We start from the raw sequence: 22,560 nt of genomic DNA on the forward strand, positions 1-22,560 counted from the left end.
ATTACCACCAACAGTGGCAAATTGACTGTGTTTAGATATGATTCTGTTGCTTTAAAAGTACCTTCTCTCATTTTCTGTAGATGATCTGGATGCTGCCTACCAAAAGCTGAGTCGTCTCATCAGAGAGTACCTTGGGTTGTCCGAGGAAACGTCCAAGGATTTGGCTCCAACCGCAGGTACTACCCTGTCCCTTTTGTGCCAGAACTTTTTGTTTTCGTGGAGAGGAGAACAAATCTGTGAGTTGCTCTGTGGGTGCTCATCGCCCAGGCTAAAGCTGGTTCTAACTCTTGAATCCCTACACTTCCTGCGGTGTGATTGTCCCCACAAACGAGCTGTGTGGATCAGCCCTCCGGGTCTGTCCCTCTACTTGTCTCAGTGGCCATAGTGGAACTCAGGGGACTGTCCTTCAGGGACATGCTGGCCAGTGACTTAGAGGTTCACGGTACATGAGGATCAGCCTCCGGGTTCAGAACTCAGCCTTCCAGAAGTGTGACTCCCTTAGGGAGCTGAGGCGGTGTTCTGCTTGGCAGGTTCGTATTGAGCGTTGTGGCAATCTGGTCGATTTCTTTCCCCTCTTCTTTGCGTTGCCACGGTCCTCAAAATGTCGTACCAGAGAGTGTGGTGGACGCGTGTGGTCAGAGGGGGTGAGGCTGGTCGCCCACTCCCTTGGGCAAGCTGGTTCACTGTTCTGAGCTCCGGCGGACTGTCTTGCTAGGCGGAGTGAATGCTCCCCACCTGCCTCACGGAGCATGTGCAGCAAACGACATAGGCTGTAGAGGAGTACAATTCCTCGGAATCCAGCAATTCTAAAGCCCTAACTTAGAATTTTGATGCATGAGTATTTTGAGGTGCATTTGGAAGGTTCTCCCTAATCCACCTCACCCGCACCAAGATGGCTACTAGGAAAAGATGATAGAAAAGTAAGTCTTGGCAACGGTGTGGAGAAACTGGGAGTGTAAAATGGTACAGCTCCTATGGAAAACAATGTCATGGTTCCTCAACACATTGAAAATAGAATTACCGTATGACGTAGCTGTTCCACTTCTGGGTCTATCCTCGGTGTGGTTTATACATACAATGGAATACTATTCAGCCCTCAAAAAGAAGGAAATTCTGACATCTGGTACAACAGAGATGAATCTTGAGAACAGTCTGATAAGCGAAATAACCCAGTCACAGAAAACCACAAATATTATCTGATGTCACTTTTATGAGGGACCTAGACTAGTCAAATCCATCAGGACAGAAAATGGAATGGTTGCCAGGGGCCAGGAGAGGGAGGAGAACGGAGTGTCCTTGCTGAACGGCTACACAGTTTCACAATCACAAGATGAAAAGAATTCCGGGGATTGGTTGCACAACGATGTGAATATACTTAACACTGCTGAACTCTATAGGTACGAATGGTTGAGATGGCAAACTTTATGTCTGTGTGTTTGTACCACCATAGTGATAATAATAAAAAAAGTTCCCCCAGTGGACTGAGGAGCATTCACAGAGCAAATACTGTAAAATGTTAATGTGAGACCCTTGCTTGCTGGGCAGATACTCTGCAACTTTTTGTGTTCACGTGCTGTAGCCTTTGTGACTCCTTGCCCAGTTAGGATTTTGCTGGCTACGTTGTATCCTGGCTAGGTTGAGGCAGGCCAGGCCGTGATCTTGCCAGAGTTCAAACTAATTGTGCTGTTTTGCAATCTTACACACTCATTTCAGGTCAGGTACCCCCTGGAATTCTGGAATGAGGTCAGTGTGAAACTGGTAACAACGGCAGGTAACAAACAGAGCGAGGCTGTCCCTCCGCGTGTCTCAGAGGAGACAGGTGACCAGGGGACAACTTACTGCTGAGTGAAGTGTGCCCTGTGTGCAGACAGGCATTAGTGGGGGAGCGGAGGGCTGTGCCCAGGCTAGAAGAGGGGACATTCGGTTAGGAGCACGTCGGCGTGCTCACCCAGCACCGCTCCCATCTCCGCATCGGGCACCGGTCCTTTAGAAAGCTGTGCCCGGCAAGGTGCACGTTACATCTCGTGAGGCTTTGGTAGCCGGATTGGAGGTTTCTCCTGGGGAAATCATACTCTCAGCTTTAAATCTTTGCTAACCCAGCAACCTTCTGATCTTTAATTCGGTCCCCCGGGTGGACCTGTCCCTGTCGGGGGGGGGGGGGGGCTGTCTCCTATGTTAGAACCCCCCACCCCCACCCTATCCCGGAGCCAGACCCATCTCCCATTGTAAATTAGTAAATTGGTGTTCTGGCTTTGAAATCAGCCCCTCGGGGATTTAGATAAGTCATTCCCCGGCCCGACCAGTTCTGAGTACCTGAGGGAGGGTGTTTGTCAGTCAGTCGCACGGAGGGCGCCTCTGAGCTGTAGCGCTTGATCGGGACTCTGCCTCTACAGCCAGTGGGGCTCCAGCGCTCCCATCTCTGCCCCCACCAGGACGCCGGTTCTCGGGGACAGGTGCCGTTTGCGGATCAGTGGACCAGATCATGTGTGCATGGGAAGACAGACTCCCATTGTAGAGGGTATAATGAAACTTCATTTATTTGCACCAATTAGGTTAGGCCTGTCCGATTTCATGAGAAGTATGAATTACAGAGCTTGTTAAAACGTTATCCCTCTCCGATACATTTAATAACGGAAACTGGGTCTCTCAGTTATCAACTAATAGAGTCTCAGCTTTAAAGAGTAGATGGGAGAGGGGCGCCTGGGGGGCTCAGTCGGTTGAGCGTCCGACTTCGGCTCAGGTCATGATCTCTCGGTTCAAGGGTTCGAGCCCCGCGTCGGGCTCTGTGCTGACAGTTCAGAGCCTGGAGCCTGCTTCTGATTCTGGGTCTTCCTCTCTCTCTGTTCCTCCCCTGCTCGCGCTCTGTCTCTCTCTCTCTCTCTCTCAAAAATAAATAAAGATTAAAAAAAAATTTTTTTAAATGAAGCGTAGATGGGAGGGTTTATAATTAATGTATCAATTCACTGGCCTCAGTAGACCCCTGTTTTCCTGGCAGGTTTAGTGTTTTGGAAAATAATGTGTCAAGAAGCCGGACACCTCATTTTATTTAAACAGTTAATCTGTGGAGGAAGTTACCTTTTTCACTTTATGGTTTAAGGATAGATTTGCACACAGAGCGCCTGGTGGCTCAGTCAGTTAAGCACCTGGCTTCGGCTCAGGTCATGCTCTCATGTTTCATGAGTTCGAGCCCCACATCGGGCTCTCTGATGTCAGTGCAGAGCCTGCTTCACACCCCCTGTCCTTCTCTCTTTCTTGGCTCCTCCCCTGCTAGCACACTCTCTCAAAAATAAGCTTTTCAAAAAAAAAAAAGGATAAACTTGCACATAAAGTGACTTTGTGAAGTCCGGACATTATTCAAGTGAGTATTTAAAGATTCTAATGAGGAGTCACCTGTTAAAGGATCTCTAGTGGTTCAAGAGGAGAGCCAGTGGCCTCTTTGAGTTTCTGGGCTCTGAAGTGCGTGCCGTGGAGACGGGCCAGACGTTCACAGGTTCCCCACAGGAGAGCGGGGCCCAACCATAACCTCCTGGAAATGACGTCAGGACTCCCTGAGGAGGACCAGAGCCCCAGCAGGGTCACCGCCACAGGCCTGGATCACCCCTCTATCTTGCTTCCGCTCTCAGCTGGGTCACTCTGATTTTAAGTTCTGTAGTTTAGGTAGGTTTACGTAAAGACATACATTACTTACGTGGATGTATATGGGACCCCTACAAGAAAAGATCATTTTAGTAGAGTGGAATATTTTTCAATATATAATTGAGCTGTCAAAGGTAAGAAAATAAAAAGAATTCTTTGAAAGACAGTCCAAGCGATCAGAAAATTGCACCAGAAATGGGAAGCCTTAGTTTTGTATTCAAAATTTTGCCAGTGATCATTAATTTGATTAGAGAAATCACTTCGAACTGCCATTTCTTTTTTTTAGATTTATTTATTTTGAGAGAGAGAGCGAGCGAGCGAGCAGAGAGAGGGGCGGAGATGCTGTCAGTGCAAAGCCCGACAGGGACTTGGTTCTCATGAATATGAGCTTGTGACCTGAGCCAAAACCAGTAGCCGGATGCTCAACTGACTGAGCCACCCAGGTGCCCCGAATTCCCATTTCTAAAAAACAAAGCCAGCTATGTAAAATATTACGGAATATTTTAGAATTTGCTGAGGTTTTCCCCAGTTAGCTTAGACTGTCTTTATGTTAGACTTCAGTACAAATAGAAATTTGGTGGCCAGTGGCATTTTTTTCAAGGAAGCAGGAATCCTGTATCATACCAGTTGAAAAATATTTTTAGATAATTGCAATAATACATTGCTTCTCCATTAGATGCACGTACAAAATAGAAACTTGAGCTACAGAGTGATTATAAAACCTCAAGGTATTGAGATATACCATTAATTAAAAATGTTTATCAACCATGGTACAGATTATCTTATTTTTTCCCCTATAGTAATTCAGATAATACTCATTTCTAAAGCATGAAGACTAAAAAAATCCCGAGCAAACAATACAGTTTTTATAAAAAGAGGAAAAACTCACTCTGTTCACATTTCAGTATCAGGGATGTCTTTCCCCTCCGTTTGTCTTTATACAACCTATTTCTGGAATATTTATTTGGTGCTTCCAATAAAGCTTTTAAAAAGCCACCCTGAGTTCTTGCTATAGAGATCATAAAATAAAATTATATTTGCAAATCATTATTCAGAATTCCGACTAATGATGGAGGAAAATGACGATGGTGATGATGAGTCAAACGGGGAAATTGAGCAATTTACTAGTCTGTAAGTGGTGCCTTTATCTCTAATAAAGAGCAGGGTATCATTTGCCAAATGATGTGAGTTGTTAAATTGTAAAAATGGGGGAAAAAATCCTTGTATGTCTGATCCTGGGAAACCGGGAGGGCTTACAAATGGAAAGAGCCTTTAGCATTGGATTTTGCTGTTCTTACATCTTTCTGTTTTTTTAAATTACTTTTTTGTGGTAAAGAAAAAAAAACCCAAAACACATAAAATTAGCCATTTTAAGTGTATGACTTAATGGCCTCGACTACATTCGCAGTGTTTCATAACCACCATCACGGCTACCTGTTTCCAAAAGTTTTCACTCCTCCCGAACAGAAAGTCTATTCCCGTTAAGCAATGACTTGTCTCCAGCCCCTGGTAACCTCTGATCTGTTTCCGTCTCTGTGACTTTGCCAACTCTAGATATTTCCACTGTTCTTCTATTTTTTTGACCTTGTTTCTTGACTAAATTTGTGTTTAACTTTTAACTGTCACCAACTAGGGAGACGGGAATGATGAGCGGGGCAGCCCCACGGAAACCCCACCAGGAAGCAAGCTTTGCCTTGTCCCCACTCTTCCCCAGCCCCTCTCCAGAGACGATGTGGCTCGACTGGAGGCACGGGGTACATGCCCAGACTAGGAGGTTCAGTGAGGGCCCAGAGTATCCCAAGCTGTCATCCTGCTTCTTGGAGGAGAGGGGAACAGTGGCCAGGAGCCTGGTTCGCTTCTGGGGATGGACCACCCTGGGTGGCCTTGGAGGTCTGACTTGGTTTGCAGCCTCTGAGTATCAGGTCTCCCCCCAGAGTGAGCGGGGACTAGTTTCTTCAAAGCTGTTCCACACTGGCGTGCCACCTCTGACCAGTGGCCTTTCGGAGCCATGTCCTTGGGACCGGGCTAGGATGTTACAGGGGCCACCAGACTACGGCAGGGCTTCCGTCATAAGTAAGTGCCCGTCCAGCTTCCCGTGCCTCCTAGGTATTGGTAAACTGACATCATTCTTCCTGGAGCTCAGTTTCCTGAAGGGGACTGCCATTAGACAAGGACACGAGCGGGACTTCACCCGGCTCAGATGTCCATCCTCTAGTTTCTAGCCCCCACAAGCAGCAGTGGCACGTAAGGTGGTGAAAATTTTAAATCCCATTCACTTAAAGATTGTTCTTGCCACTCTCAGCCCTGGATGTAAGGTTTGGTTCCGTGAATGAGCCTCTTTATGTTTATTTATTGAAGCTCATGATTTCGGTTGACTACGGTGGTTCCAGGTTCTACGTAAGAGGAGTCTAGGCACCTAGTATCCCCAAGGGGAAGGCACGGTGACAGTGCTCCTGGATGTGTCATTTTATTCTTCCCAAGGGCCTATGCGCATCCGAGAAGGAAAAGATATTCTTTGTTCTTTCTAAAGCTGCATGGTTACTTAGTATGTGTTCAGATGCCTTTAGCTAACTTCTTTTTATATTAAAGCAGGAGCTCCCTCTAGCAAGAAGACCCCCTCTGGGGTGCCCGCCCACCTGGTCCCATCCCCGAGGCGCTTGGCAAAGCTGCAGGCGGATGGCCAGTTAACCGAGCATCACCCTGGGATGCAGATTCGTGCACAGGCCCCCGAAAATCAGAGCGCCGCTCCCTCCCAGGACCAAGCGCCGACTCAGGAGGGAGCCGCCCACCAAGCGCTCTCTCCCAGCAGCCGTGTCAGTGCCGAGCCTCCCCCGCAGGCCCGAGACTTATCCCCAGACCAGAGGGGAGGGGGTGTTCAACAATCGGATCCTTCTTCACAAATCGTAACTACAAATCTCCCTGAAAACGACTCTCGGACATCTGAGGAGAAAGCAGGTTACGTAGGGCAGGCTTCCATCACTCCTTCCCAAGGGCGCCCTGACCCGGGTCGGCACCCTGAGCCGTCTGCAGCGCACAGAGCTCCGCCAGACCAGGATGAGGAGTCAGGGGAGGCTGAGGGCACCCTCGCTCTCCCTCCGCCATCTGAGGCTCTACAGGAGTCTGACCCAACATCCCTCAGCCCCCAGAGAACCCAGGGTGAGGAAACTGAGTCAGCCAATCTGCCACCCGACGGTGCCCCTCATGAGCCTCCGAGAGACCCTTCCCACCCTAAGGGGGCCAAAATACCGGGACCACCTCTGGAAGATTCTCAGCAACCTCCAGTGGAGGGATCCCCAAAGGCAGAATTTGTTCGGGTCAGCACTCCTTACCCAGAAGTGCCACATCCTCAGGACTCAACAGACATCGAACAGACCCAGGGCAGGGACAACCCAATGACTTTGCTCCCCAGAAGCCGGCTGGCCCCCACCAGGCTGCCCCAGCCTCGGGTCCTCGCCCCGCTCCAGAGTCAGAGGCCCACACCCAGACTGCTCTCACCCAGCAGGGAGGAAGCTTTCAGAACAGCCTCAGACCAAACCGTGACTCCCTCGTCGAGGCCTCCACTAGCTCAGGAAGGAGACTCCAGTAAACTTCCTCCCATCAGCCCTCCTCATTCCAAACCACCACAAAGTCTGAGTCCCCATCAGGACCACAGTCCTCAGCAAGTCCAGGAAGAAAAGGTCAGGGAGGTGAAACTCCCTCTTATCAGTCCCCCCGTCCAGGAGCATGCACCGCAGCCCGCCCCCGATCCCCCCGAGGAAGAGGGGACTCGGGCGGTTAGGCTCCCGCACATTCCCACCCCCTTCTCCGAACAGCAGCTGCCACACAACACAGGGGCTCACCGTGATTTGAGGCCTGCAAAGGAAAGGCAGGCCCCCAAAGCAGGCCGCTCCTCCAGCAAGAAGATTTCAGATGTGCAGGCCTTACCCCCAAACCAAGAGCCGGTGCAGCGGACAGGAGCTAGGGAAAAAAAACTCCCTATCCAAAGAGAGACAATTAAAGGACCAGGGCATCCGAAAAAGGTACCTCCTAGAAGCCATCAGACAGCCTTGCAGCCAGAATCCCAGAGTAAGCCGAATCCGCCAAAGGTACCCCATCACCCGAACCCTAGCCCTCCTCAGAGTCCTCAGGGGGCCCAGAGAAGAAAAGTCAACGTGCCAGAAATTCCTGAGCCACCCCACGCTGAACCATTGCCTACGGATCCCCAGTTCCAAGAAGAGAAACAGGGAAAGGTGCATCATTCCAGGGAAAAGGCCCATGCCAGCCTCCCCCCAGATGACCCGGTTCAGAAGGTAGCTGGGTCCAAAAAAGGGCCATCGTTGAAAAAGAATTCTGAAGGATCATCTCAAGGAAATAAAGCCACCCTCAGTGGCAGGCAACTGCACAGGGGTCCTCTCCGGAGTGCAATGTCCTCTGTAGAGTCAAGACCAGATGATTCTGCTCCCAGGGAGCATCCAGGGAGAAGAGAAGAGGTTCATACGAGGGGAAGATCTCAGAAGAGAGAATCGTCTTTGGACTCCCCAGAGCAGGCCGCCACCCAGCAGCCTGTCAGAGAGACCCAAGCCCATCGAAGGCCCAGTCAGACCAGAGAGAGTTCTGTCCAAAGGGATGGTGCCTCCAGGCGGCAAGCCAAGGAGAAACACACCGAGAAACACGGGGGAGCACCCAAGGACAGAAGCTCTGCCGCAGCCCAGAATCGGGTGTCTGCCGAGGAGCCGGGCAGCCGGAAGGGGAGGCTGCGAGCTCGGGGCAGCCAGAGCAGCAAGGTTTAAGCCATCCCCAGAGCCACTCAGTAAGCGTGGGGGTGGGCTCCAGCACCGTCCCAGCCACTGGGTTCTTAGTCTGTGCGTTTGTGTGCCTTTCCTGTGGCTTGCCGTTGTAGTCCGGAAGGGCAGCCCCTAGAGTGGGATCCACCAGCCAGTCGTGTCCCTGTGCCAGCCGGAGAGCTGGTCCCGAAGGTTAGGGTCAGCGGGGAGCCCTTGTGTCTACACTCCTATGAACTCCAATATGCGTGCCGACTCTGGCTGAAGCAATGTCATGTGGCCATTACGTTTTGTGTTACTCCTTAGGAAACTTCACTTCTAGACGAGAACATTCTCGCATGCCGCTTGCATGTTCGAGGGGTCCGGCAGGAGAGCTCCGAGAAAGAGAGCCTTCGCAGTTTCTGGGTCTTTGTCACTTCCGCAAAGATTCCAAACCCACAGTTAACTTGTGAGCGTCTTCGAAAGGGCAGAGGGGCAAGTTCTTTACGCATAAGACACCGTGATAGATGAGAGCTTCAGATTTGCGTTAGCTTGTGTTACCTGAAACTTACTTTTGCTTGAAATGTATTTCAAAACGAATACCTTCCTTCTCTCCCTGAACAGGAACCTCGTGTAAATTAGCCCCTGCCTTCATTATGCCAAACCACCCGGTTGAATCAGTTAAGAGGGTTCCTGGGGAGAACATTCAGGGGAATCACTTTTTCTTTAAGGACTCATACCATCAGCAAGGGACAGGAATCCAGCCTGAGCCAGCTTACGGGAATCTACTGGAAGGGAGTGGAATATCTCCTACCAGCAGACCGTGGGGAGAACGGAGGTGCACCAGAGCCTTCGAGTGGGGACAAGTTATCGAAAAACCCGGACTCCTGTCATCTCCGGTATTTTCTGTCACCGACTGGACTGTCGTCATTTCTCATTTCGGTTTCATGGCTGGGAACATAGCTGCCAACACCTCTCGAATTTTTTTTATTAAAGATTTTTTTTTTCAACGTTTATTTATTTTTGGGACAGAGAGAGACAGAGCATGAACGGGGGAGGGGCAGAGAGAGAGGGAGACACAGAATCGGAAACAGGCTCCAGGCTCTGAGCCATCAGCCCAGAGCCTGACGCGGGGCTCGAACTCACGGACCGCGAGATCGTGACCTGGCCGAAGTCGGACGCTTAACCGACTGCGCCACCCAGGCGCCCCCGTCTCGAATTTTACATCTGGTTTTACATCTGGCAGCTCCCACTACTAGAAAAGGATTAATTTACATGTTCCTTAATCCTGAAATTTAAAAAAAATTCAGCGAAAGACAGATGGGCCTGGCTTGAATTAAATTAAATATTCTTAAATTAATCTACTCTGGCCAGAGACAGGGTCACATACATGTAACCGTCAGGCACTCCCGCCCCCTGTCAGGTATACGGAGGCTACATTCCCAGAAGACGGTAATTGCGACCAAAGCAGCCAACCCAAGGTTTAGCTCCTAAAAAGTTGCAAAGATGTTTAATGAGCGCTTACTATGTGTGTAGCAGCATCCTAAACTGTGTTTGGCATCCTGTATTTAGAAAATACAAAAATTTGAGGACTAAATGCCTGGAGAAATGGTTCTTATCATATACACGAGGCACGTGTCCACACTGTCGTATGCACGCCAAATATTATTTCAAGTTCAGGAGAGGACATTGATATTTTTAAAATCCAGGATGCAGAAATCCTCTTGGGAAAGCCTCTGTTATACCAATAATTACCGTTTGATTTATCTGGCTTGTCAAAGATGACAGTAATAAGGAATTTTTTTAACATGTCATAACTTTTATTTAGTTCAGTTATCCAAAACGTTGATCGAGCATCTACTATGTGCCAGACGCTATGATAGTTGCTAGACATAGTGGGATGATAAGGACACTTCAAGGAGCTCTTTTGTCAAGGGAGACCTAAGAGGGTCAATGACAACACCATGTGATCCGGGCACTAGGAGGCCTCGCAGCATGCTGGGCTAGGTTTAGGGTCCAATAGACAGGCAAACCCATTTATTAACTTTTCCAGAATGTCATAAGGATATCAAGAAAGGACACTGGATTCAGCCTGGGACGTGAGAATTGGATCAGAAAACACTTCCAAGAGGAGGTCCTCTTTCAGCTAAGTCATCAAGGTTGCAAAATTAGACTGATGGGACAGAGCGATGGTTTCTTAGAAGAGGGAACAGCGTGTGCTTAAGCATGGTGGTAAGAGCAGGCACGGCGTTTCTTATAAGGACCTGGATGTCAGGAGGGCGGTAGGTATTGGTAGATCCAAAGGGCATTTTGCGCTACGCTAACGAGCTTGGAAACTTGATCTTCTAACGAGGGGGAGCCGTTGAATAGTTAAATTTTTATCTTAGAGGCATGTGTCTAGACTTGGTATAGAGGATAAATTTAAGGTAGTCAATACAGAGGGTAGGAAGCACGGCTGGGAAGCTATTGCAATAGTCCTAACAGGGCGGTAAGGGCCTGAAATAAGGCACTGTGGCAGGAATGGACAGATTGAGGAAGTATTTGGATTGGATCCAGGAGGAGGACAGATGGTAAAAGGGAGGTAGAAAAAAAAGGATAATTACCCCCCTTTTTTTTTTAATTTTTTTTCCAACGTTTATTTATTTTTGGGACAGAGAGAGACAGAGCATGAACGGGGGAGGGGCAGAGAGAGAGGGAGACACAGAATCGGAAACAGGCTCCAGGCTCCGAGCCATCAGCCCAGAGCCTGACGCGAGGCTTGAACTCACGGACCGAGAGATCGTGACCTGGCTGAAGTCGGACGCTTAACCGACTGCGCCACCCAGGCGCCCCTAATTACCCCTTTTTTAATGAGCTGTGAGTGGGGCATTTCAGAGACACCCACCAATACCTCACTTAGGTGAGAACTTGAGAAAAATACTAGGTTTTCTCCTTGGGCTACTGGTTCTGAGTCTCCTTAAGCATTTGGGGTTGCATTTTTTTTCTTATTTTTTTTTAATCTTTATTTATTTTTGAGAGAGAGAAGCAGGGGAGGAGCAGAAAGAGAGAGGGAGACACAGAATCCAAAGCAGGCTCCAGGCTCCGAGCTGTCAGCACAGAGCCCGACACGGGGTTCCAGCTCACGAATTGTGAGATCATAATCTGAGCCGAAGTCGGACGCTCAACCGACTGAGCCACCCAGGCGCCCCTGGGGTTGCATTTTTATTAGTGTTCTAAAGGGAAATGAGAAGCCAAGTTTCCCTTTGTTTGACTTACAGGAGCTCTAGCTCCCTTCGCGGGGTTCATGATGGTTTAAGTTTTGTGTTTTGTTAGTATATAAAAGTGTCCCAGTTCAGTGCAGCTGGGCAGCATTGCGTTTGTAGTCCGAGGAAGGGAGTCAAAAAGATCATCAACTCCTCCGTGGTGAGCGGTTTTTACTGCGTGTATTGACTTTCTCAGTGTAATGGAAACCTCTGGTTTTTAGTTGTCTAAGAATTGTCATGTTCCGTCTATATTTACAGAGCTCGTATCACTTCTGTTTGCTATATTCCTCGGCAAAATGATCTCTATGGGAAAACAAAAGCATCGCAAGCATTAGTCACTATTAGCTAATACAGTCTTTAGCTTTTTCAGGGAAGTCCGGCACCTAGTATTCAGATCAACAGAGATAATAGTTCCATTGGGCATAAGAACCGTCTGCAAATATGCAAGGAACTAAATCAGTTATTTTCAAGCCTCAAAAGAGAATTGGGCAAAGGGTATGACGGGGTAGTTCAGAAAAGAGGAAAGAAAAATGGCCAAAATAAATGTCAAAAAGTATATAGCTTCCACTCCTTCTAGAAGTTAAAACAACATTTTGGGGGAATACCAAACTGGCAAAGATGGAAAACAAATTAATGCCTGTTCTTGGTGAAGTACAGGGTAAACACACTTTCCATATCATCACGGAGAAAGTAAATGGGTGCAACTTTTGGGGGGGGGCAGTTTTACAATATCTGTCAGAGCCTTTAATTTTTTTTAATGTTTATTTTTGAGAGAGAAAGACAGACAGCATGTGAATGGGGGATGGGTAGAGAGAGGGAGACACAGAATCTGAAGCAGGCTGCAGGCTCTGAGCTGTCAGCACAGAGCCTGATGCGGGGCCCAAACTTGCAAACTATGAGATCATGACCTGAGCCAAAGTTGGGACACTTAACCAATTGAGCCACCCCGGCGCCCCTCAGAGCCTTTAAATTTTGACTGTCTTTAACTTCGTAATTCTAATCTAAGACTTACCATCGGGAAGAAATTGATGTAGAAGCATCGTTAATGTCTTTATAATGAGATCTGGAAATAGTCTTTATACTAAAATCTGGAAATAGTCTAGTCATTTGAGATTTGTAAAAATAAGTTATGGAAAAAAGTTCTGGAATAGCCTTATGCGAGGATGCTATTTGCCACCATAATCATGTTGCAGAAGAATATAGAGAAGAGTGCAATATTTGTTCCAAGATTACGGAGAAAGGTTAAGGAGGTATAGCCAGTATGGTTCCAGTTGTTAGCTCTGGGTTGTTGGGTTAGTGGTCACCTTTATTTTCTCATTTATGCTGTTTACTATTTTCTAAATTGTCTATGAACCTGTGTTTATTCGGAAAAGGTTATATAGAATTAAATTCACACATATGAAAATCTGTCGTGTGAAAGAGCAACCTTATGTTCTATTTCAATCTGGCGTAATGAAGAACTTTCTAGAAGTTAGAAGTCATGCGCAAAGGAACAAACAGGCTTTCTCTAGAACTTACAGGCTCTGTGCTGGGAATTGTACAGGAAGCCTCCGTATGTTGGTTGATTAGTTGCACTGGATAAAATCTAAGGTTCCCTTTTTGATATGATCCATTTACTACAACTGGCTCTTCTGGCTGGCTCTGAAGAACCCAGCAGTCTCTCTCATTGAATACAGGGCTTACTACTAGGAAATCACACGCAGTTAGTACTCATTAGAACAGTGGCTTTCAAACTTTCAGATCCAAAATCCATAACCGGGAATAGATTTTACAATATCATGACCTACACACAGACGCACGTAGGAGACAGAAGTATAAAACATCCTCACTACAGTGATACACCCTGATATTTTCTGTTCTCCTCAGTCTTCACTTTTTTTTTTCCAACGTTTATTTATTTTTGGGACAGAGAGAGACAGAGCATGAACGGGGGAGGGGCAGAGAGAGAGGGAGACACAGAATCGGAAACAGGCTCCAGGCTCTGAGCCATCAGCCCAGAGCCCGACGCGGGGCTCGAACTCACGGACCGCGAGATCGTGACCTGGCTGAAGTCGGACGCTTAACCGACTGTGCCACCCAGGCGCCCCAGTCTTCACTTTTCACACTGCTGGTCATATGTAACCTACTAAATAGATTCTATATTCAGGCTGCAACCTGCACTTTGAAAACCCTGAGGTCTCTGGAGCTCTGCGCCACTGCTGTTCCTGGAGGCTGTTGACCAGATGCTTCCCCGTGAAGTGGGATGGGTTGACATGATTTCTGCGGAATTCTCTCGGGGACAATAGCAAGGATCCAGTGTATTGGCAGTTTTGGTCTTTGTCAGTAGTAGACCCCAGAGAAAATGTTATCCAAACTTCATGTGCAAAAAAATAAATTCTTCGGTAAAGTTTAAAAAAAAAAAAAAAAACCTCCAAAAAACTCTCGATCAATAGTGTTTTCTGCACTAAGTACTTAGCTGACTCCCTTTCCTTTTGCTCCATGGCAACCCTGAAATCATCTTGTTAACATAAAAGATGCCCCGAATTCCACTTTAGATAATTGCACTATTTATATACTACCTAGCACAATGTGTTCATAAATGAATTTAATTAATAGCTCAGTTCAATGTGAAAGACATAATTCTGGAAATCACTTTTCTTTATTGACCAGACATTCAAAAAAGAGGAGAAAAGCCTAACCATTTCCTTGTGTTGATGATAGATCAATGATGTCAGACCACCAAATCTGGTTTTGAGAGTGCAGGAAAGATAAGCAAAAGCTGGAGGCCTTTTTTTTTTTTTTTTAAGTTTGTAACCTTAGGAATTCATAAATCGACATTAGCAGTCAATTGTTGGAAATTCCAGCACTAATACAATCTAGCGTTGTGACCTTGGGCAAGTTACAAAGTTCTCATGTAGGGACAGTAACGCTACCTACCTCGAGATTATTGTGGGGATTGAATGAGTTCATATATTGAAAACCAACGTCTGGCACATAGTAAGAGTGTGAATGAGTGTTAGTGTTAACATGGAAGCGGGAAGAACATTTTAAATAGCATTTTATCATGAATTGGATTGAACAACACTGTTCAAAGTAGGCGGACATATTTGGCAAAAAGGATGGTCTTCTCTGAAAATCCTTTAAAAAAAAAACTTTAAACAACCTTGATCGAATTAAGGAGCTTAAACAGAATTAGAATAATATTGGGAAGAAGCAAAATGTAACTGAGATCAAGAGATTCATGGGTGTTAACACGCAGCTTGGAGAAGTGAGTTTAGGGAAACACCAGTTCTGAGCTTATTATGAAATTTACTTGTGATACACACATGAAACACTTTTCATAGCACCTGGCCCATCGTACATGCTCAATAAATGTTTTTTTTTCGTATCAGATATGAACTTTAAAAAAAAAACTTTATTGTCAAATTAGCTTCCATACAACACCCGCTGCTAATAAATGTTATCTATTATCTTTACTATTGTTATTTCCTTATTGGTAAAATCAAAGCCATTTATATTCTATGTTTCAGTTTGGTTAGACAGTAAATGCTGTCACGTTATTTGACTCAGAAATGGACTACCAGACTGTAGGCGTTTTGTTTGCCTTTTGTAGTGGGTTGAGACAAAGACTGACTTCTACAAGCTACTCCATCCAAAGACCTTCAGTTTCCCTGGACAAAGAAAAGTAAAGTGAAGAAAACCCTCCCCCCCAAAAAAAGTCTTTCCTAGAGGAATTGACCAATGAAGTAACATCTTTGAAAGAGTTGTTCTTCAAGGATGAGCCTTCAGGAAGCACCTCGCACTTAACAGGAGCTGGAGCGTGGAGTTGGGTGGAAGTCCCATCACCATCCTCATCATCAAACATCATACTTAAAGGAGAAGTCTTTCGTGTGTATGCAAGCTCCCTGAAGGTTTCTTTCCTATTTCCTGCTTCTCCTTCCTCTTGCCCAAACGCTATACACATGCAGATCTTATGTATCATGTTTCCACTCTTGAAACTTACCACAATAAACTCATCCAATAAAAACAAAAACAAAAAAAACCTTGGGGCACCTGGGTGGCTCAGTCAGTTGAGCACCCGACTTCAGCTCAGGTCATGATCTTGCTGTCCGTGGGTTCAAGCCCCGCGTCAGGCTCTGTGCTGACAGCTCGGAGCCTGGAGCCTGTTTTGGATTCTGTGTCTCCCTCTCTCTACCCCTCCCCCACTCATGCTCTGTCTGTCTCTCTGTCAAAAATAAATAAACATTAAAAAAACTAAAAAAAAAAAACCAACCCTGAAATTCAGGGTACTATTGTCCTATGTTTTATTTTAAGTTTATTTACTTACCTTTCAGTAAGCTCTACACCCAACGTGGAGCTCAAAACCTTGAGATCAAGAGTTCCATGCTCTTCCCACTGAGCCAGCCAGGCACCCCAGTTTTATGTTCTAATCAGGACATTCTAAATACAGGATGCAAGTACTGAGTCCATTAGTTCAGCTGTACTGAGGAGGTTTGAAAGTGTGAAGTTCAATGTAAGGAAACATTTTATTTTGTACCTCGTTCTCTCTGAGTGAGAATACACATTCACATACTTTGCTTTGTCCTGATACAGAAGCCGTTCCCTGTTTAAGTCACTGATTATTCCTTTGATTGGAAACTGAAAAAAAGAGCACTTGACTGTTAGAATATCTTAATAAGTATATTCATTTTACATGAACATTATTACTCGACTTCCTTAGACTGGGATGGTAGCTTCCTACTATAAAACCTTATTTTGCTATGGAAAATTATTATGGGTACCGTGTGAAATGACTTTCTTTTGGTTGCTTTTATTCCTTTCTTGGAAGCACAGATAGACAAGACTTTCAAGATTTAATTCTGTCCTAGAAAAATCGCTTTTTTCAGAACATTTACTTTTGTGATAATACTTCCTAATGAACTGAGATTTTCTTTAATTTTCCGCTACAAATTATGTAACTGTCTCATTAAAAATAAATAAATACTGTATCACAGGTTATTTTGCTTTAATTTGGTTTTGGCCTTTTTAATGGTTACATATTTACGTATTGAGACTCTGTTACAGTGATTTTACAAGTATTTATATTTTATGTATGTGTATGTATTTAATCATGGTAGGGATATATTATTCTTGTTAAAAAATACCCTCACTGTTACTAAATAAACATTTTTTAAAACCCATTTGAGTGGGGGGAAAAGATGAATGATACTGAAATCTGGCTGAGAACTTTTGTTTGAAAATTAAAGCCTATCAGGGCACCTGGGTGGCTCAGTCAGTTGAGCATCCGACTTCGGCTCGGGTCATGATCTCACGGTTCGTGAGTTCGAGCCCCGCGTCGGGCTCTGGGCTGATGGCTCAGAGCCTGGAGCCTGTTTCAGATTCTGTGTCTCCCTCTCTCTCTGCCCTTCCCCTGTTCATGCTCTGTCTCTGTCTCAAAAATAAATAAACATTAAAAACAATTTTTTTAGGAAAAAAAGCCTATTTCCAAGACATACATTTCTTTTTTTTTTTTTTAATTTTTTTTATGTTTATTTACTTTTGAGAGAAAGGGAGAGACAGAGTATGAGCAGGGGAGGGGCAGAGAGAGAGGGAGACACAGAATCTGAAGCAGGCTCCAGGCTCTGAGGTGTCAGCACAGAGCCCAACGCAGGGCTCGAACCCACAAACCACAAGATCATGACCTGAGCCGAAGTCAGATGCTCAGCCAACTGAGCCACCCAGGCGCCCCTCCAAGACATGCATTTCTAATTGTTTCCAAAAGGAGACAAATTCTAGTGTTGATTCATTTTTTCCCCAAAGGTCTCGTTTAAATGTTAAAACCTTTATAATTTAAAGTGTTTAGTCTCATATTTTTGAACAGGAAAAGGACTTAGTTGTTTTGCTCTATAAGTAATCTTATGAATGTAGAAAAATTGGCCATTAAAATAGGGGTTTTTGTTTCTCAAAATATTCACTGTCTGATCCCCACATTCTAATTTTATTACTCTTGACATGGCTCTGTGCCAGTAATGTCAGATCATCAACATTTTTAATTTTCTCTTTTATGCAGTAAAAGCCGTTGTTTAGTCTATGGGATGATATGATACTAAATATATACTCAAAATGCTTTATTCTGAGGTACATGGCTCCCATCGCATTTGTTATTTAGGTTGGATTCTATGCTTCTTTTAAAATTTATGCAAATTATTTTAATTCACTTGACTGCAAAGGGATAGAAGTCTAAATACAAGGTCTAAGCCACTTAGAATTAATTTGAGATGTACTTCTGGTTGTTCCGGGTAATTCTTTTATATTTTCCTGCATTTAATAATGATACTAATCCATAAAATAACTTTAAAATCTGTCATGCATCATTGAATTCAGTTGTGCTTCATTGTAGGTGTTAAAATTAACCTTTATACTGAAGAACTTGGTTGTTTTTATGGACTGTATATATAGATTTAATGTTGCCTCAAGGTTGTCTTTAATTTAGATACTTTGAGGAAGATTATGTTAAGAAGAGTTGTTGCAAGGTGTTATGACATTGGTAATATACACATAGATATTAAATTGAGAAGCAGGATCTCTTAAGACATTAGAAACTCCTTTAAGAACTGTATGGAACTCTTCATTATGGGAGTTCCAAGTCATTAAAGTGGTGGCATTACAATGTAGTTTAATAGGAATGTAAACACATTATCGTTACCCCAAATGTTTGATTATTGAGAAACCATAAAGCCATTATATTGTTGGAATTGTAGCTACATTGTATCATCGGATTGAACTTAACTTGTTCGCACACCATAATACAGATTGCTTCCGTCTCAGAAAGATAGAAAAAGGAACCCTGACACTAATACTGTATTTTGAGCAAGTGCCTGTGTGTATGTTGTGTGTACGTGTGTACACACTCTCACGCACACACACACACACACACACACACACACACACACACATATGGTAATTTTGTGGAAATTACCTCAACGAATATAGCTTCTATTTAATTTTTATCTTAACTTTTCTCAAATTCATCTGGTCTTTTCCACAATGCTCTCTGTTCTTAGGGTCCCATCAGGGAACAAGCTCACTCACTCGCTCTCTCTCTCTCTTTCTCTCTGGCTCTGGCTCTCTTTCTTTTAAATGAACACAGGATCCAACCTCTCCACCCCACTTTCTCCCTCTTGCTTCAGCCATGTCGATTTTTTTTTTTACTGTTATTCAATTATGTTAAGCACGCTTCTGGGTCCTTATACAAAGCACCCCTTTCTATGTGAGATGGTTTTGCCTCAGCTACTTGAATGCTTTTCCTGTGATTTTAGATCGCTGTCCAGATGTCGCTCCTCTAGAGAGGACTTCTGTGACCATCGTGCCATCTCTCACTCTGTCCCCTTATCTGGCTTCCCATTGCTTCGTTGCACTTCTTAGCACCTGACGTTATCTGATGTGTTATTTGTGTCCAATATTAGAATGTAATTCCCACAGGTCAGGACCTTCTGTCTACTGTTATATCCCCAGCCTCCAGAGCACTGTCTGGCACATGCTCAACAAATATGGATCGAACGGCTTTTCCATCATGAAGATTTAACGAAGAAGACTGGAATCCTTTGGGCGTAGACTTGCTCATTCATTGCACCTCCTGAGTCTCTCTCTCACTCGAGGCAGGTGCTGGGGTGTGGACCTTGAGTGTCCCCCACGTGATTACTTGCACTCATCTGCAACAGCTTTTTCCTTATTTTATTGGCACACGATAGCCACACAATTTGGTAGGAGTTCGAGTTCAGATTCCATACCAGCATGCAACACAACACACGATCAGAGGCCTGATTTCCCCCAGGTGTTTCCACCCTCGGTCCAGGTGACACTGGTCCAGGCGAGACTCTCTGTCCGAGCACAGTCCCTGGGTCTGTGGGCCGAAACTTCCAGATGCCCCCTTTCCAGCTCCCCCCCTTATCAAAGAGCCCAGGTCTTCTGCACCAAGAACACGGACTGGCCTCCCTCAGTCCCCGAAGCACTCCGACTTCTTGACATTGATTCCCACTCTTTTGACTTGGGACCTTTACCTCCAGCACGAGGAAATTTTTCTTCCTTGGCTTCTCAGCTTCGCTATGTGTACAAAACAAGTCTCTTGTTGCACATCATCTAGTGTTTTGTTGTCTCTGGGTGAGGAGAACTTCCCACGTCTGCTCAGAGCAGACGGTGGACATGTGGAAATCATTTATTTTAGGATTTAAAAAAAAAATAATGCTTTTTCTTTTTTTCTTTTTTTTAAGTTTATCTATTTTGAAAGAGAGCAGGCCCGAGCTAGCATGAGTGGGGGAGGGGCAGAGAGGAAGGGAGACAGAGAGTCCCAAGCAGGCTCTGAGCTGTCAGCACAGAGCCCAACACGAGGCTCAATCTCATGAACTGTGGGATCATGACCTGAGCTGAAACCAAGAGTCGAGACGCTTCACCAACTGGGCCACCCAGGTGCCCCTATTTTAGCATTTTTAAGGCAATATTCCTGAAAGTTTTCATGTTTGTATATATCCAAAGGCACTTACACTAAGGCTCTCTATAGATGAGTGGTAATAAAATTTTAGCTTTATATTCTAGGTCGCTGGACATTCTAATGTTTTAAAGGAAACTTTCAGCATTATTTATGAGTAAATTCTGTTAAGTGGTGACCACATCAGTATCCATTGCATTCTTTTTTTTAAGTTTCTTTTCAGCATTGCATGCTTTATTTTCTTCTAGCCCTTTAGAAGAATTTTGTTGAATGGAAAGTAATTATCAGTGTGACTTCTCAGTTACATATCTGGAAGGTATTGTATGAGCCAAGGTTTACTTCAATGCCCTTTATATGCCTGCATTGATGAGCACTAAGTATACTCCCAGGCACGTCTACTAGGTGCTGTGGCCTGACTTTATTATAATCAGTGATAACTATTACCTTGTTTTCTAAGACATATCTGTAATTATCTCACTTTTCAGGTTGAAATGCGCAGACTTTCAATATTCAGTTTTGCTGTGTTTTAGACCCATCCAGAGATAAGGCATTTCTCTTCCTTCAGAAAGTTCCCTTCTCTTACTTCATGCCTTTGATTTTTAAACCTTGGTTCCTTCTCTCCCAGATGTGGAGACACCCCAGCTGAAATCTGAAGGGGCTTCTAGCAAGCTCACTGCCACCAGTTTGTGTGATTTCCTGGATGCTACAGACAGAAACTACTTTGTGAAACTGTGGGCCAAACTTTCAGCCAAAAAAACCCCAGTGGTAAGGAGGGGTGGAGGGGTGGAGGGGTGGAGGGGGCTGGGCCCCTACTGAACACTACACGGGTCGGGCCCGGAGGAGATTGGGCATTTTGAGACCAACTTTCGCCAAAGTTCTTCTCTGGTATTGGCTGAAGACAAATGTTTGGCCTCTTTCTACACTTGTGAGAATAGACGTGGGCTCTACAAAGGGCATCCAGTGTGGCTTTGGTGACTACCTTTCCCCAGCTTCCCAGGCAAAACTCAGCTCTCCTAGTTACAGGAATAGAAAAAGCACTGCAACAGAATAAACGCGGTGAAGTACGCATTTCGAGGGAAAATTCGCTTTCTTGTTGGGGTAAGTTTCTGAGTGTTGTCGCGCCAAGCCTTCAGAGGAGGCCACGGTGTAGAAGTTTGTAGCACACAAGCCCGTCATGTGACTCTGCCCCAGTTCAGTTCTTTGACAACCCAGAAAAATCAGTGTGTGCGGGAGTATGGAGTGCGTTGTTGGCTCTGCATGGAAATTAGGTTGTGCTCATTTTCCACCTAATAGTTTCATAGGACAATCTGGGAATCTGAAGAGGCCTAGATCATGGCCACTGCCGTCATCACCGATTCCACAGGACTTGGCTTTTGGTTGTCAGGTCCTACTTTGTTTTTCCTTAAGGCTAAAATGTTCTTCCTCTTCCTCTTTTTAGTGTTTGCTTATTTACTTTTGAGAGAGAGACAGAGAGAGAGAGAGAGACAGAGAATCCCAAGCAGGCTGTATGTAGCACAGAGCCCGACACAGGGCTCGATCTCACAAACCGTGAGATCATGCATGACCTGAGCCAAAATCAAGAGTCAGAGTCTCAGCTGACTGAGCCACCCAAGTGCCCCAAGGCTAGGCTGTTCTAAGCAAATAATTGTATCACGTTCTAAAGTCAGAGCCGCGGGCAGGTCAAGAGAATCAGACTGGTTACTTCAGACGAAAAGTCTCAGGCTGCAGTGTATACAGGCGTAACTCTGCAGCCTACTTGGATTAAGTCATAAAATGACAGTGTTGCGGGTACAAGACACAGATACCCATTCAAGTCAGCTTCACTAAGAGGTCGTTCCATATAAAACACATGAATGAGTGGATTCACAGTGCGTCACGAGCATGGATGAGGTATAGACCTCACAGGAGCCGACCAGCGCTAGGATTAGAAAGTGAGGCGCTGGGGTTCCTCCGCCTTCCAGAGGCATCACGTTCCTGTCATCTCTGCCCCTATTTCTCTCTCCTTTTGTCTTCTCTCTCCTGGCCAGCCTCCTCCACTCACTCAGGCTTCCCTCGCACATAACATGAACTCATTCTCACGCACACCAGCCCTGACTCTCCATGGCCTCTTGGCTGTGTGCTCACAATTCCTGGCCACTTCTCTCTGTCTCTTGAATTCGTATTGTAGAAGGCAAGAGAACCTAACTGTCCAGTCACCTGGGGCGGGGCAAAAGGCACAGGTACGGATGAGGGCTTCTTAAAAGGCACAGAGGGTGGGTGCACTCCCAACATTTATAAATGATAGGAATTCGTTGGGGCGCCTGGGTGGCTCAGTCGGTTAAGCATCCGACTTTGGCTCAGGTCGTGATCTCGCAGTTCATGAGTTGGAGCCCCGCGTCGGGCTCTGTGCTGACAGCTCGGAGCCTGGAGCCTGCTTCGGATTCTGTGTCTGCTTCTTTCTCTGCCCCTCCCCCCACTTGTGCTCTGTCTCTCTCTGTCTCTCAAAAATAAATAAGTTAAA

At 45.5% G+C, this 22,560-nt stretch overlaps 1 protein-coding gene across 5 annotated transcripts in view; it reads left to right on the forward strand.

The window, feature by feature from the left end:
• LRGUK (leucine rich repeats and guanylate kinase domain containing) overlaps positions 1-22,560 on the forward strand; it is a 106,930-nt gene that overhangs the window by 61,168 nt on the left and 23,202 nt on the right. For 2 of the 5 annotated variants that reach the window (XM_045052775.1, XM_023250581.2), the window contains 2 exons: positions 81-176; positions 6,226-11,033. In XM_045052775.1, the coding sequence (XP_044908710.1) occupies positions 81-176; positions 6,226-8,405 (2,276 nt within the window). In that variant the 3' untranslated portion in view covers positions 8,406-11,033. Of the gene's footprint in view, positions 1-80; positions 177-6,225; positions 11,035-20,685; positions 20,826-22,560 lie in introns of those variants that run through there. The other 3 variants (XM_045052776.1, XM_023250582.2, XM_023250584.2) reach the window with 3 other exon arrangements.

Source organism: Felis catus, chromosome A2 (genome assembly GCF_018350175.1).
Source record: "Felis catus isolate Fca126 chromosome A2, F.catus_Fca126_mat1.0, whole genome shotgun sequence".
Lineage (NCBI taxonomy): Eukaryota > Metazoa > Chordata > Mammalia > Carnivora > Felidae > Felis > Felis catus.